This window comes from Bombus bifarius, unplaced genomic scaffold (genome assembly GCF_011952205.1).
Source record: "Bombus bifarius isolate JDL3187 unplaced genomic scaffold, Bbif_JDL3187 scf7180000009200, whole genome shotgun sequence".
NCBI classification, from domain to species: Eukaryota; Metazoa; Arthropoda; class Insecta; order Hymenoptera; family Apidae; genus Bombus; species Bombus bifarius.
Window position 1 is genome coordinate 5,728,318 of NW_022884965.1, and position 17,048 is coordinate 5,745,365.

The 17,048-nt window shown below is 35.9% G+C and overlaps 3 protein-coding genes across 3 annotated transcripts; 2 read left to right on the forward strand and 1 right to left on the reverse strand.

Moving 5' to 3' along the window:
* Window positions 1-5,647: 5,647 nt before the first annotated feature.
* Window positions 5,648-7,691, reverse strand: LOC117214280. The gene is made up of 2 exons (XM_033460255.1): window positions 7,207-7,691; window positions 5,648-6,261 (listed from the first exon to the last, which is right to left on the reverse strand). Exons 1-2 carry the CDS (start codon window positions 7,291-7,293, stop codon window positions 5,761-5,763), a joined length of 588 nt encoding a protein of 195 aa, XP_033316146.1. The 5' UTR covers window positions 7,294-7,691; the 3' UTR covers window positions 5,648-5,760.
* Window positions 7,692-9,501: 1,810 nt separating this feature from the next.
* On the forward strand, window positions 9,502-10,793 carry LOC117214278 (cuticle protein 18.7-like). The gene is made up of 2 exons (XM_033460253.1): window positions 9,502-10,005; window positions 10,296-10,793. The coding sequence occupies exons 1-2, from the start codon at window positions 9,569-9,571 to the stop codon at window positions 10,720-10,722; spliced, it is 864 nt and encodes a 287-aa protein (XP_033316144.1). The 5' UTR covers window positions 9,502-9,568; the 3' UTR covers window positions 10,723-10,793.
* Window positions 10,794-13,396: 2,603 nt separating this feature from the next.
* LOC117214320 lies at window positions 13,397-15,928 on the forward strand. Its single transcript, XM_033460320.1, has 5 exons — window positions 13,397-13,411; window positions 13,966-14,235; window positions 14,645-14,815; window positions 14,918-15,092; window positions 15,593-15,928. The coding sequence occupies exons 1-5, from the start codon at window positions 13,397-13,399 to the stop codon at window positions 15,844-15,846; spliced, it is 885 nt and encodes a 294-aa protein (XP_033316211.1). The 3' UTR covers window positions 15,847-15,928.
* Window positions 15,929-17,048: the final 1,120 nt, after the last annotated feature.

A 17,048-nucleotide genomic window follows, 5' to 3' on the forward strand; every position in this document is an offset into this window, starting at 1 on the left:
ACCGAAGACATTAAAGCTGTAGGAGTAGAAAATTATTCTTTTAAGATTTTACAATCTCTTCTATAATTCTACGATATTTTGAGAGATCGTAGAATTTTTGAATTAAACAAATAGAATTAGCGAAATGTTTCAGGAGAAATACAGTTAAGAAAATTATTCACTTACGATATTATAAAATTGTCCCTAGCTACGTGCGTAAGTTACAGCTTAACAAATTTTCTAGCATCGTTGTAAAGTGCTAAACCAAAGTACCCGAGACATCGTCTAATTTGCGAGCGGAACGCAATGAGAAGGTAGACAACAACTACGTTTCTGGTAATCAGGGACCTGAGAAACCTCGTGAGATTCGTACATCACATGAGAAATAGGTTACATCGTGATAGAGGAAGTTACATCCGAGACACTTTTCTTTCTAATTACATATGGGAAATAGTTGTATGTTCGCGCTTATGAGAAGATGCTTAATGTAATAATAGTACAATGTCTACATCTCCCTTTCGTATTTTATTTCCTTTTCTCTTTAAAATATAAAGTTCTTCCATATCTAAATTTATTAAAAATTCGAAACTAATTTATACTATCCTCTCTGTTTGAATATTTATCAAATATTCTTTTTCTCTTAATTATAAATTGTAGAAATTTTACTTAGAAAGTATGTTATCAAGGGTTTTGCGAATTCTAATAATTTCAGTCATTTTTTAAAGCAGTAATGGACAAGTTCATTAAGCCGTCGTTTATCATATATGAAATAAAACTTGTCGAGATCTCTCTCCATTTTGTTTTATTTCTCCTCTCGCCCAGCATTTCGTTGTCCTTTAAAACAAAGCGGTGCATGGGAGTGTTAAACGACTTACCAACCCTGAACGAACGAAGGACTCGAGGCTGAAGGACACTCTGCAGCAAGAACGCATTCCTTCGATATTTTTGCATCGCTCTCGAAGTATGATTATAGTGTACGAAGTCAGATCGTTCGATCAAAGAAATCGATTCGTATGAAAAATTCGTGTCATGCCTGGCAGAGGTGTCATGATTAATTAACAGGTGTTAACAAGAACATTAACGACTATATTATATGTCTGATTTATTATTAGTCGTGATTTTTTCATTTATTGATTTATCGCGACTTATTGTTCCGACACATGTTGAATTTTGTATTGTTCCAAGAGTAGAAGTATCGAATCCTTTTCAAAATTTAATTAATAACTGTGTAATAATAATTTATAAACATTACATATACACGTGTACAAATGAAATACCAAAAATATAAAATTATATTTCATTCGTTCCATTCTCGAGATTGTGAATAAATAACGAGCCAACCAGAATCTCAATGCAACCATAAATTATTGATACGGAAATTAAATCTACGATTTCTACATTGATCGTTTCAATAGCTACCTGTTTTAAGCGATATCGATACAATGAAGTAGATCATTAACGAGATGTAGATACATAATTAAAATTCGTGCAATTCATCAATTACGGCTGTCCATAGTCAAATAACTTAAGAGACATTGAAAAAATTAATCTTTCGTGACATCAAGTGATTAAAATGTAACAGACAGAAACATTTTTTGTTCGAGCCAGAATTTATCGAACGACAACTATCTCGATTTAATAATGTTTATTCAAATCGTTGACTATTGTAAGATTTCTTAAGACATCTCTTGTAAGAATCAATGTATATTTTAATAATTACGAATAATCAAAATTTTTCTATTTGTTCAAATAAAAATAGTTTTTTCAATAATCAAAATATAAATTTAAAATTCATTTGAAACAAAATTTACTCATAACGAAATTTTGAACATCCAACGTTTATTCGAGAGCAAATCCAAAACATCCAAACTTAAGTTATAAAGAAATTCGAAGAAATTCGGAATGTCCAACATCTATGTAACAAAATATTCCAACTTTATATTCAATCGATATTCCTCATAATGGTCTAATAACTTTAAGAAATCGATTAATGTAATTGATCGAACCAAATGTCGAAAGAAACAATCAAATAAGCGTCAAAGGCAAGAAAATAACTACGAGGACTGTTTTGTCACCCTATTGCATGTGTAATTGGGAAATCGCGAATATTTGCTTGTCCAGGTGTCACAATCACTGAAGACAATTTTCAATTGGCGAAATAACAATCGTAAAAACGATTTTGTAACTGCGTACGAGTAATATTAGAAAGCCGGCGTGTTCCCTTTTTTCTCAATCGATTGGGAGAAACCCTTTGATATTACATCACGGATCAATTTTTCAATTACTGTATTGCGGTCATCTCTTGAAAATATTTCGTTATCAATACGGGTCAGAGACTACGAGAAAGAAAATTTGTCAAAGTTTGTTTCGTATCTTTGCCTTATAAAATTATTTTTCAATTATCGAAATTAGTCAGCAAAAAAGTACATTAATATTTCCAGCAAAAGTTTTTCAAACGTTGATCAGGATTTTTTGTAGATGTAATAAAATTTTTAAATGGGCGTTCTAAATTTGTAAATGTCACACTTTTATACGAAATTATTTCTCAACAATCAAAATTAGTCATCGACTATGAAAAAGGGCATAAATTTTTTTCTATATTTTCAGAGAAATAGTTAAAATTTTATTACAATGATAAATGAATAATTTAGAAAGGTAAGAGAGTAAACTATAAAAATGATCAATTTTTATTTTAGTTTTGACGGAATATTTGCTTCAGGAATTTTTATGATACGAACAAAGTGAAATATTTTATCGCTATTTAATTAATCTAGAAACTCATTAAGATCATCTACTTAATTTATGTACATATTGTGTCCGACACATTTGTACTTAATTAGAAGTCATTAAGAACGCATTGTGTACCTAAAAAAAAAGCGAGATAGTCGCTTTAATCTTTTTCTCCCGAATTCCAAGATCGCTTTATCGCAAGACAACTAACATTTACGGAATTAAATATGAAATGTAATTTATTATATCAGAAATAAAAGATATTTCATTTACATAAAAAATTTTTTTTTAATTCCTAAGAGAAAGACGTAAAAAGTAGAAATTAAGTAACAAATTCCTAGAATTACTTTAGTAATTACTTATTATTAAACAAATTTTACAGTCGAAACTCTTAGAAGTTTTATATGTAGAACACTAAAAAATTTAGAAAATTTGTAATCTTCTTCTATTTATAATCGTATGTTTTTGTCTGTGACAATGTTTTTAAAATGATCGGGGAAATTATTTGACCGATGGATTCAGTCAATAACCAGTCCTCTTTCGATCGAGATAAGCTATCGTAATAGTCTCTTTTTAGAGGCACGCCCCGTGATTGAGGAACAAACTCGTCGACCGTGAATATCGTAATTTTCGTGACTTTGAAACGAGTGTTACTCGAAGGACACTGAACTCTTTCCGAAGTCCTCTGGAGCCGGAAGTCCATTGTGTATTTATCTTAACCAACAAATATAACATTTTCTAACAACTTCATTACCCTATTTACTTACTTTCTAATTCGTTTAAGTACGATTATATAATACTTTAAAGTATCACAAAATTATTAGCATCGGTGTATTATACGTGTAATTACAATATTATTATACACTATTAACTAAATTTATCTAATTAAATAAAATGTACGATTAAGAAACTTGCCGATTTATTCTACAATTTCTGAAGGTTTATATTTCTGAACAAATCGAGACACGATAGTGAGCTTCGTAGCTGCCATCGTAAGAACATGTTGTTATAGTCTCTTGACAATAGTGATCGAATTTATTTCTACCTCTCGGAGCGTGTGCGTACGTGGACAATACTCTTCGTGGGCGCAGGAAAAGGCTCGAGTAGCGACCTTGACTGCCTCGTATTCCTCGATATCCTGACGAAGGAACGGCGTGAAACAGAGGTTCCCAAACGAAGGGTGAGAAATGCATGGAAAATTTATGTGCGATATTACTTAGTTTTCGACAAAGCTGCGGTTCCATATTGACTGAATTTATGATCATTTTTGTCCGATGTATCATCCGAGAATTTTAGTTCGGAAATTTTTGTAGCATAAAATTGCGTATGATAATGTTACTACATACAGGATGTTTCTAGGCTATAACTCTGTCCCAGGAGGAAAATTTTACACTGTTTAACGCGATTCATGTACTCTTCCTTTGAAAGGGTCTCTATAATCTTTTATAAAGCATTCGATGCGTTTTTCGAATTCTTCGCGAGAACCTATTAAGATAGGTAGGATACAGAGTGTCTGGTTTAAAAGATATTTCAATTTTAGTTTCACCAAATTTAGAATACGAAAGGCAAAGAAAACGTAGACACAAGCACACCGCTCTCCGCTTTTCCTTGTTTCTCATATTGAAATTGCTAATAATTTTGAGTGGTATCTGAATAAAATTGTGCATTGTAAATAGCTAAGGAAGAAACAGATTTAATTAGAATTTGATAAGAATAATGGAGATACCGAGACGCTACTCCATTCCTTACGTATCTTATTTCATTTCCGCGGTCTTTCGTTGTGTATCCCATTTCTAATACACACAAATCAAAATTTACGCTCCACGTCCACGCATTATACTGCGTAATGCATCCCATTACCAAATTAGACGATAGAGAAAACAATTAAAATACCCACAAAAGTATTTTTCCCACAGAATATAATTTCTAGCCCACAACTTTCCTACAAAGCCCACGAAACAACGCCTGCCGCAAAATGAAATTCGATGGAAAACGAATTTCCCATTGTGGGCTTTGTGGGAAAATTGCGGGCGACAAATTTCATTTCGTGGGATTAATCGATATTTTATATGCAGTTTGTGGCCTCCATTTTACATTCAGTGGAAAAGGTAATCTGTCGACTTTAATAAAGGAATGTGGAAAATGTGCTATAGAATAAAGTACGCTAGGTACATATGGAACAGAGACGTGATGTCGGAATTAGGATGGTAGATGTGGGTTGGAGATACTGGATATGGGATATAGGTGAGAAGATAGGAAATATAAAATTACCTTACCTTGTTAGGTATGGGAATTGGAGTATTGGTAGTGGGATTTATGGCATAAGATGTAGGATGTGAGGTACGGAACGTAAAAGATGGGGTAGAGTAGGGAAAAGAGGGAAAGATACAACACGACTGTGCAAAAGACACATTTATTATATTATAAATGAATAAAGATTTATCATTTATTTAGGGCATTATTTTCAAAAAGTAATAAATTTCATACATGTACCCATTGCTTAAGTACTGTTCAGTTGAGCTTTTTTTCATTAACATTTTATTGATTGATTTTATAATTAATTACTTCTCGTATAAGTATAAATAAAAAATAACCAGTCCATCGAAGTACAATTTTTAAGAGACGATATTTTGTTTAAAATTCTATACGTAATATACTAATCGTCATATGCCGAAGAAATAACGATCTCAAACAATTACAACACTAAATATATCTTTAAGAAAATCCATTAATAAAATATTCCTACCCCTTACGTATCATCGTACTTCATCCCTTAATGAAATATATAAAACAAATTTACTCAATGAATTACATAAGCATAACTTCTCAAAAGGTTTATAAACTTGATCAAAACCCATTGAACATTAAAGTAGAAAATTCTAGATCAATGTGAAGGAAAGAACAAGCGAAAGATACTAAAAACTCCATGTAATAATCATTATATTCTTAAATATCGCTTTATTTAGTCGGCTTACAATTATGTACAAAAAATGAGTGTTCCACGTAACCAACGTCGCCACAAAAGACAATCCAGCCAGTCGTGTCCTGTCCTTATATCAAAACCTTTTGAATAACTGGAGCAGAGTATGCGGACAGAACCACAGGAAGCTCCAAATTTCCTTTCGATGCTTGTTCAGCGGCATGTTCAAGTTTCTCGTTGATATGAGCAGCAGCGTGTTCTGCTTTGGCTAGAGCGACTTCCGGTGTGTCGACAACGCGACCATCGGGTCCTAGAGGAGCTGGAGGAACGATTTTGGCTGCAACAGCCACAGGTTGCAGGCTACCGGTGATTACAGGTCCTGTGTAAGCGATTAAATCGGCAGATTTGAATGCTTCGTTAGCCAATGTGATTCTTTCGTTGATGTGGGCTGCTGCGTGTTCTGCTTTGGCGAGAGTCACTTCCGGAGTGTCTACGACTCGGCCATCTAGACCGATGGGTGCACCAGGTACTAGTTTGGTGATGGTAACGGGCGACGCCAGAGCTGCTACCTGTGGCGCCAGCAGAAGGCCTGGACGCGCGTATACTGCTGCCAACACGGCAGAGAGAACAATCTGGAATTGAAAAAGTTGGGGATTCTTACTGCTTAAAATAGTATTATATCGCAGTGTGAAACACACGATTATTTTGACTATGAGCGTTTTAGGACTTCTAGGGTCGCAAGGATTTTATTCGACTTTCAATTTGATAATATCATATGCATGTATTCAAATTTAAAAATTTCCGAGTATAAACAACTTACGAATATATTCAAAAGTAGGCAATTCTAAGATTGTCACCATGGTGTCAAAAATAATAAATATTATATTTGTGGATTAGAAAATATAGTAATTCTCGATCGCTGCATTTTCTAAATCACTGGATGATACTATGACTGAAAGATTAAAGTTCGTTACAGTGAAAATAGCAAATATTACATTCACGAGATAGAAAACTTCTCAATTCCCGATTACTCTTAATTAAATTTACTGATTGCTAAAAATACAGGTTCCAATTTTTTCACGTGTGTTTATTATTGTATACTATTGTACTTAGTGTGGAATTTACACACTGATTAATTAATGAGAGTCGAAGGTGAGTATACACTTCGAAGACGTGAAATTTACTTGACAAGAGACGAAGAGAGCGAATGTCAAACGTAAATTGAAAATTGATTGAGAAGATATAAAATACGTAGGAATACGAATCAATAGTAAAAACCACGGTATATATCACGGCATATATTTTAGTAAACCGTGTACTCATTTTTGACTCTAACAAATATATTAAATTTCGTATCATTTAACGATACTTTTATATGCGTACAAAAATTTGTCACTGCGAGAATAAGATGTCACTGATAAAAGAATAAGGATACGTATCGGTATTGCCTTGGGCACGCGTATCTTTACAAAGCGTCTTCTCAAACAGCTCGAGGTAGAAGAAACAAAGAGAAGCAGAAAATTTACACGAGTAACCAAGAAAAACCAAGGCTGAACGTTCGCCGAGAAAACACTCACCAGGGTCTTCATCTCGTGAAACAAACGTGGCTCCTTGCGCGCTATCTGAGGTACAGTACTCGCCAAGGTGCCTTGGTCCGGTCTCATGGTGTCCACTTCGTCCCCTCGTCTTTATATAGCACCTGGGAGAAAAGGTTTCGCTCCATGGGGCACGTGTTCATCGATGGGAGAACGCGCGAATGGGAGACGCCCTGTCCAATAAAATCAACTACACCTGACATTGACATTCGTCCTGATCGACATCCGATTGGAATTCGTCTTTCTCTGTTCCATGACCCTCGAATCGTTGATCGAACCACTTCCAACGTTCCATTCTTCCTTTTCTCGATCTTTTTTGTACGTTTTTTTCTTCTTTTAATGGATTAGGTGAACTTCTTAAGGAGTTGTTGCGAGATTTCCTACTTCAGTGGCCTTCGAGTTTCTTTGACAATTTAAAATGAAATGCGTAGGGGAATTTTAATTAACTTTTTGTTGGTTTGAAAGGGAAATTTAGGTTTAAGGATCGTTGTTTGGCTTAATGGATTTGGAATTTTTACACTGTCGAGACAGATTGTTAAAACGGATAACACAGTGGACGTTTAATTATGGTTTTGTTTGTCACGTTTGAAAAGGTGATTGAATCGGTAGATTTTTATTTAAATTAACGACTTTGAGATATTTTAATTGTCCGTTTGTTTCTGTTTGAGATTTTTGGTTTTGTATCCCGTGAATTGCATTTATTTATTTATTAGGAAGATAGGGAGAGTTTGAAATGCACAAGAATATCCAAAAATTATACGAAACATCCAAAGTAGAACTCGTCATAATATTTTGGAAATAAAACAAATTTCCGTTTGGTTTCTATCGTTTTACTTGTGTTAGTGAAAGTATCAAATAATTATAATATCACTGTATTAAATATTAAATAAATTTGTAATACTTTTAATAAAATAAAATTTGATCATTTTCCACGGTTACAAATTTTATGAATTTTTTATTACATTTTGCTGGTTGCATTTATCATTACCAGATATTGATGTGTCAGGCTGAAATGGAGTAGAATTTTTTTGTACGACAGGAGATTACTGGCGCTATGTGTAATAAGAAATAATATGTTGCAAGTGATTGTAAAAAACCATGTTTCAGTGTCACGTTTCAGGTAGAAGCTCGTAGATCATTATGTAACGTATTGTGTATACGGGTTGAGAAATTTCGTTTTCAGTATATTCGACACAGTGTGTTTCTTTATTAATTAATAACTTATTAATTATTAATTATAACGATAAAACATTAATCGTTACTAATTATTAATTATAAAACATGTTTATTCTACTCCATTATTTCGAACGATTGAATATCGAGTGAATATTAATCGTAAAATTAAAAAAATTGTATGTTATAAAAATTATAAGAAAGGTTTGATATAATCTTTCAATTAAAGTACATATCGGTTCCTAAAGTTAACATTTACGCGACGATAATATGGTAATATCATGCCAGTGCTATAGATAGTATTACAGCTCCATTTTATTATACGTTTCGATACCACACCGCTACGTTATACCCTCATTATTGCAACAATATTAATTTACTACAAAATGCAGTGGTTAAGTTTCATAAATTATTTTACCTTTAAAATTGCGTAAAAGGAATAAACAATCTCGAGAACAATCTCAACAACGTTAAAAAATAAGGGAAAGTAAAAAGTAATTCGCTAACGAAGCACCTAAACCTTTTCACCACAGCTTGTTCCAATTACGGAAACAAAGAAATAATATTTTCAATACAGCTCCCCGAACTCACCTTAAAATTCCCGCGTAGCAAGAGTCCACTACACGGATAAAAAAATCCTGGTACGTGATGCAACCTGGCGACAGCTTATCGCCGATACATCGATAGTCGAGGGACGGTTACGCGATCGTCGGCCTTCGCCAACATCGCCCTTGGTGTCCATGGCCAGGCTAGGCGCGGAGAGATGACTACGGGATCGGGTGTCTTCCCGTGCTAGTGAGAGAGCCACGAAAATGGAGAGCCCATCATTTTTTCTCGGCTACGACGTCGGAGCAGTCCGCCCGCAGAGCCTGTTACTCGTTTTACAAACAAGCTTACCTTGCCCCGGAGGGGAACGGAAACAGTCTGCGCCCAGTGGTCCAGATCCATCGTCTCGAAAAATCCACCCTATTCGTTACGTGATCTATAATGCCAACTATACAACTATACCGATCTAACAGCTATAAAAGCCGATCTAGGACGACGCGTCTCATAGTCTCGAGCGCGTCCAACGATCTCCTAACGGTCCAGTCGAAACGATCGATCCCTTCTTGAAACTAGCCGGCACTCGGAAGCCTCTGAACCTCTGAAACACCATAAAGCGACGATCGTCATGGGACCAGTCTCCGGTTTGCTATTGGCAGGCCTGGTTTCTGCGGCCCTGGCCAAGCCGGGACTCCTGTCCGCGCCCCTGATCGCCACTTTAACCCCTGCAGCTCCTGTCGGACCGGATGGCCGGGTCCTAGACACGCCAGAAGTTGCTGTCGCCAAGGCGGAACACGCGGCTGCTCACCTCAACGAGAGATTGAAGCTTGCTGACGAGGCTGCCAGGTCAGGAGCAGGCCTGCAACAGGTCCAGGTTAAACAGTCTTCGCTGTTGATAGCTGCACCAAACGTTTTGGTACCTGGCGCTCCGCTTGGACCTGATGGCAGGGTGGTGGACACCCCAGAAGTCGCTGTCGCCAAGGCTGCGCACGCTGCCGCTCAGGTTAACGAGAGAATTAATTTGGCAAACGAGGCGGTCAGATCTGTCGCTGCGGATCTTAACAGGTGAATTTCGGGTAGGAGTTGACAGATGATTCTTTTCCAATTTTGACGGGCGATTTTATTTGGGATTGGGGATTAGAGAGGTTTTGACATTTTTGGAATTTTAAAAGATGATTTTTGTAGGAATTGCAAGTTAGAAAAATGTTTAGGGTTGTTTGACCAAGGAAGGCTTTTGATGGGAGTTCAAACATTTGTTTCCGGTGTTTTAGAAATTACTTTGGAGTTTGAGTTATTACGTAAACTTCAGATCCTGTCTTAAAACAACTATCTCAAACGAAAAGTCCTTCTTTCAGACCATTGGTTCCTCTGGTAGCCAGCAGTATAGTGGCCCCAGTGGTGCAAGCAGCGACAGTAGGTCCCGACGGAAGGGTGCAAGACACTCTAGAGGTAGCAGCAGCAAAAGCAGCCCACGCAGCAGCTCAGATCAACGAGAGGATTAACCTGGCGAACGAGGCGGTGAGATCATCGGGGACGATAGTCGCTGCTGCTCCAGCAACAGTCACCGTACCATTAGTAGCCAGCAACGCAGTGGTGGTCCCTGGTGCACCCATTGGCCCAGACGGAAGGGTGCAGGACACGCCGGAAGTGGCTGTGGCGAAAGTCGCCCATGCAACCGCTCATCTTAACGAGAAATTGAACCTGGCCACAGAGGCTGCCAAGTCTGCCGATGTTCTCGCTGTTGCTGGCCCTGCCCTCGCCTATGGACGGCTCGTCTATTAAAAATCTGATCGTCATTTAACACGTTCACCGTGTCCACGCGTAGATCTGGTAAAAACAATCACGAGGAATCGCGAATTTCCGAAAAAAGCATCATAATTAGACTGCGGATTTTTATGCAAATTCATATTTGTGAGAATATAATTAAAAAAAAAACGGAATATTTTTGCAATAAACTTAAAGAAGCGCTATACTTGGAAAAATATTATTTGAAAAAAATATATAATACGTTATAATGTGCATTCGCCAATTTTCGCCGTAAATGCATAAAAATCCACGATCTATTCATAATAATTCATACAGAGCATATTGCGTAAACGTAAAGTTTAGCAGACACACACAGCTTTTCCTATGGAAATTATGTGTTTAGAGTATAATGTATCACACGTACTCGGCAGTGAACGTGTTAAATCAAAATAAAATGGAGGACCACTCGCGAATAATTAGCGAATAAGTATCATAGTTGACAGTAAAGAGGGAAACATAACGCATGGTTCGAACGATTTACAATTACCGGTGTTCTCCGGGACATATTTTTCTTGTTTCGTTAATTCTAGATTCGTTATAATTAGTTGGCTTTACGTTTTGTTGTTCGGCTATGTCATTTTTTCATGTATGCGTTTTGGGCTATGGAAATTGACGTTCTGGTCATTTGTTGCTTTCTCGTTTAATGTGCTCTTTCGATGCTGATTGATTTTCGAGGCTGGTGAGATTGTTAAAACTGCCATAGGGGGATGAACGACGATTGTAGACTGGATTAATAAAGAGAATTTCGAAGAAGTTCAAATTCTTGTTTTAATCGAATCCAAATTCTGTCTTTAATGTTAATTTGCGTTCCAGAGTTCTGACTTTAAATTCACCAATTTTGATGCGAGAGTACAGAAAACACAGTAATTGATGGTAATGGTATAAACAATTAAAAATTGGCTCTGACGTTTCAACTGGCACTAAATTCGCCGTCTGTTCGACAAAAAAAAAAAAAAAAAGAAAAAATCTCGGCATCCAGTTTCATTCTGTCACGATAGACGAGGGGAATCGATACATATTAATGTCGCGGCGATTTTGAAGTAGAATGCGTTCGTCACGTCAGGATCGATTGCAACGAATTTGGGTCGAGGATAGTATGCAAATAGCTAGACTGAACGATTATAGAGGAAGAGACGAGTATATAGGTGTAATGGAGCCAACGACTTTCTACAAGGCGATAGCGCTTATAGCAAACAAATAAAATTTTTATAAAACAGTTTTGTAAAACGTCTTATGGTGGTATGTTGGAAATGTTTAAGTTCTATTTCTGTTTCGACAAGATTTGGCTTTCAGATTTTTTCGAAAGTATAATTTTTGTAATGGCGATAAAATTATACATTTATATTGATACCTGTGATTATAGTTTTAATATGGTAATTATATAGCGAATTTATTAAATAAAAAATTGTATTATATGCATAAATTATTTAGGAAATAGAAAACGTTGAAATTTTGTGGAATTGGCAAAATCCCGATTGTTCAAACAAACGTAATTCAACATTTATGGAACAGGTGTCCAATTATAGCATGGAAAATGGCTCTCATTACCGTAAAACACGTTTTCGATATGCGTATAAAATAAATTGTTCGCGAACCAGTTAACAGGAGCCTACACGGCTAAAGAACGTATCAGGTTTACTAATGAGATGCAATTACTGGCATTTTGCGATACTTCCACGCACAAAATTACTATTCTTTGGCAACAACACTATTATGCACTTTACGATTTCATTAACTTTTTTCTTCGTACATTAATGCCGGAGACTATTAACCGGATGTTTCCTTTTACGTATACACGAAATGAAATTTCCGATAGACCATCTCGCGAAACTTGATAAAAATCCTGTTTCTTTCATTTAGTCTCGTTGTTGCAAACGGAATTTATGAAAATATTTCTATTCTATTCCTTTTATCGATGTAATTCCTTTATTATTACAGACGTCCCACTCTTGTTAATTTGGAATTACAGATATTATTTCACTGCCTAACGATCTTTTCGCTATTAATAGTATGAGTAAAGTTTATATCAAATAAAGAATACGTCACACGTTCATTGCGTAAAAACAAAATATTATCGAGAAAACATCATAGAATTTTCAACTTGCGAATTGCGCTCTACACAATCCACGCACGTTACAACGCACCGTACCGTACCGTACCGTAGTTCGTACATTTTATATATTTTCCGTACCGTATTCTATTCATTTTTACGTCTTCAAATTTCCCATAAATGCGTGAAAAACCTACCCGCAACGCGCCTAACATATTCGCGAGAGTCATCTACAGGCGTTATCTACTTTCCTAAGCTTGTGTAACGTCATAAAAATTCCTTATCCACGTATTATTTTGTGAAACGGCGTGAATGGAAGATTCTTGGCAGATCTCCGCGGCGAGACGACCGTGAAGATCGTACATATTAGGGCATAGCTGGATGTTCAGGTTTCTAACCGAGAAAAAAATACTTGGTGAAAATGTTCAAGAGCCGGATTCCAGGCGGTAAAGTCCTTGAGGACAGGCGTGACCAGTTTCATGCACCTCCGATCCTCGCGTTTCCGCGACCCGAGCTGGTAACACCCTCGAGGCTCGCGTGTTTTCTATATAAAGTGGCGGATGCGTGAGCGAAATTTAAAAGAACTCGAATCCAATCGCCATGAACAGCGTATACGTAAGGAAGAACGTGTGATTGCGTGGGTGAATGGAATGGTGGTTGCTTTGCTCGCTTTACGGCCAAGTGGGCTGGTCTTACGGGGTTGCAGCAGTGTTTCTCAAGCTTTCGCTCGCTCGCAGATGTTATTTCGATCGGATTAGTTTCTTGTTACGTAATATGTTTATAAATTACGCTGATTTCACGTTATTCAGTGATTTTTCAGTTGGGTAACTCGCGTGCTGGATCTTTTGCAGTGGATTTAATAATCGGATTTAGTAATCGGATCGAGTAATAAGTTCGTTCTTTCACCAGTGTCTATTAGCTCGAACGATGTTATTTGATTGTTTCTGTATTAAATATATAAATTTATGAAGAAGCGGGAATAGAATTTTATTTGAAAGTAATTTGATTTGCTGTTTCAAAAAAATGTGAGTGAACGTATTGCTCGACTTGATAGGGAAGTTTAAATGCGATTAATAGAATTTTGTTCATGGTCTGGTAATAGTGCAATTGTTGTAATACGATGATACGAAACAAGAATTAATTGTCTAAGAATAATAATCTATGTTCAGGTCCTTCTTTTCTCTTGTTCTTTCGTTTCTTTCGGCTTGGCCAAGCCGACTGCACCTATCCTGGGGTATCAGGACAGTTACGGCCAGTACAGTTTTGGCTATAGCGCTCCAGGCTCTGCAAGGTCGGAAATCAGAACGTTGAATGGCGAAACACGAGGTGTTTACAGTTACGTCGATGACGCAGGCTTTATTCAAACAACCCAGTATACCGCTGACAGTAAAAATGGCTTCCGAGTGGCGGCTACCAATCTACCCCAGGCGCCATATCCGGTAAGAATTAAGGGTATCGTAGGAACATATAACAGTGGGTAATAACACGAATATGTTACAATTCTGTGCACTTAATAATTTTTTGACGTATTACTACTATATTACTTGGTACTATCAATTAATGTACTTATTAACTAATGTAACTTGCTAGAAATATTTGTTACTATTAAAGATATTCAGTGTGTTATTATTACTTGATATTATTATCGATATTTGATGCAATGAATTACTTTGATGTAATATTATTAATATGTTATACTATTAGCTGCTTGATACTACTTACATTTAAGGATACTAACTATCAGATATTACTAGTATCTGAACATTAGTCAATAATTAGTTGGTATTACTAACATTTGATATGTTTTCGATGATTTTCGTTCAATTTTATTAATTACGATTCTCTCAGGCACAAAACACGCAAGGCGTGATCTTGGCTCGAACCGAAGCTCCTCGAATATCTGAAATAGCGCAGCAAGAATACAAAATAGGGGAAAAGAATGTATTTTTGCAAGGATTGCAACAATTAGAGAGGAAGACTGTCGAGTCGAATGAAAAAGAGCAGTCGCAAACGAACATAGTATGATTAACTTTCATTAATACTAACGACAATTTTTTAATATACCGAGATTGTTTTTAAAAGTAACTAATTTATATCACACACGTATTTTTAACGAGTCAGACGGAGTCCGAAGGGGAATCGTCGCAGAATAAAAGTGCCGAGATTTCAGTCAAATCAGCCACCAGTCCAATTGCGTCTAAAATAATCAAACAGACCGCGGTACCTGTCTTCCAAATTTCCCAAGGAAATCTCTTGATCGATCCATACTCTATACGAGTACCAACAAACGTCGAAGGTAAATATCTTATACACTTTTTGCAAAATTAAATTTTCCGTAATTAAGCATAGCAGAAATAATCCAATTTTTAATAACAGACCATAAACAAGCTCTTACACGAATAACTTGATCCATGTTTTTATAACTCAATCGATAAATTATGATTCTCGTTAAGATTGCACGTTTATAGGCACCAGAAACGAAAAGTAAGAGCGAACCGATTACTTTCTTTCCCGATTAAAGGATCTCGAAATCAGATCGAGGCGTAAGAATATACCGAGCAGATATTTTATTCCTCGCGAAGGTCATTCTGGTTCCGGTGCCAATGATCTTTCAAGATCACTCTGTCATCAGCCTTTAATTACACTTTCACATTTTTCCTTTTGTCGTTAAAGAAGATGCGTATCGAAGTAAATTCTAATCAAAACCAACTTCTTAGTATATTTACATAATAAAGATTTACGCATTTGAAAAGGATTGAAAAATTAAGTAATCGAAGATTTTTTCATTTGTCACAGGTTCTTCTAACACTTTTGCGAGCGCTACTTCAAAGATCGATGAACAGTCTGTTGAAAATAGCGAACAGATTAAGACGAAAGAATTGCCTGCATCAATGAAGGAGGAAGCAGAATCAGAAAAAGATAAATCGACTGATCTACCCAAAGACGTAATCGCACCTCTTAACATTCTACCTCTGAGCTCAAATTATCAACCCACTACTATCAAATATTCTGCTATTCCCACTCTTCATTACGTTGTTTACAGCATATAATTCATGCGTATCGTAATACGAGATTTTATTTTTTCTATATTTTGATTGATATTTTCATGTTTGAAGTATTAATAAAGCATCTGAAATAGAGAAATAATCGTTTGCATCTTTTTTTATTTAAATTCCACAAATTTTCAGAATTTATTCCTTGTATCGAACAGACGTTAAGTCATTGAGTTATTCACGAGATATCTTTAGATTTATAAAGATATTTTTATTCGTGGTATGCAGGAAAAGAATCAGTCGAGCGGTACTTGTACATTTGTCAATTTATTTTTATTCTTCTTTACAAAATAATGCCGGCTGCCATAGGACAATGAAACGTAGGAATACACGATGCATATATAATTCATGTCAATAATTAATATCGATCGAAAATTAACTCTAACATTCTCCATCGTCCTCTTCGTCATCCGCCATCGTCGGTTTCCCCATAGAAAATATGTATCACGCTTATAAAAAACAGCTGAATCGTTGAAATACAATTTAAATCATTATTATCATCCCTTCGTTCGTCATTGTGAAGAAACTTAATCTAACTTAGTAAAGGCCTTCGTTAATCAACAATACATCATCGTTATACTTTGTCTTCGTCGCGCGAAAAACTTACGATAAAGAAAACCTATGTATGTACATATATCGATTGAAAGTGGTGAATAAAAATGAAAATTATCTGATTGACCTATGAAAAGAAGGAAAAAGTATAATTCTTTCTTAGACAACTATAAATATTTTTGTTCGCTTAATTATCATATAATGTATACAGTCTACTTTGCAGCTTCTTGTTGGCTGTAAATTGTTTATCAATTATTTCGAAGAGAAGTGGCATACAAAATAATGGGAAAACGATGAGAATTTAATTAAGAAATAAAGTCTTTAACGGCCACCGTAAAGAACGTTGGAATGGAAAGATGCTGGAATTATTCGAGAAGTACAGAACAACCCTTTTCAATTTTCTTGTGCACGATAGTTTGAATTTTCAATCGATTAATCCTCCGTAACATCTCTTTGCAATTAGCCAATTCTAATTTCATTTTTATTTCGTTCATTGTACTCGCATCTGAGCTGGTGATTACTTTTGTGTCTTTTATTATCCCCTGAATACTAACTTCGATTAATACTGAAAAAAAACGCCGTCCAAACACGATCGATAGATCTCGTCCTCTTCTAATAACCTCGACTCTATGCAAAATCTTAATCAC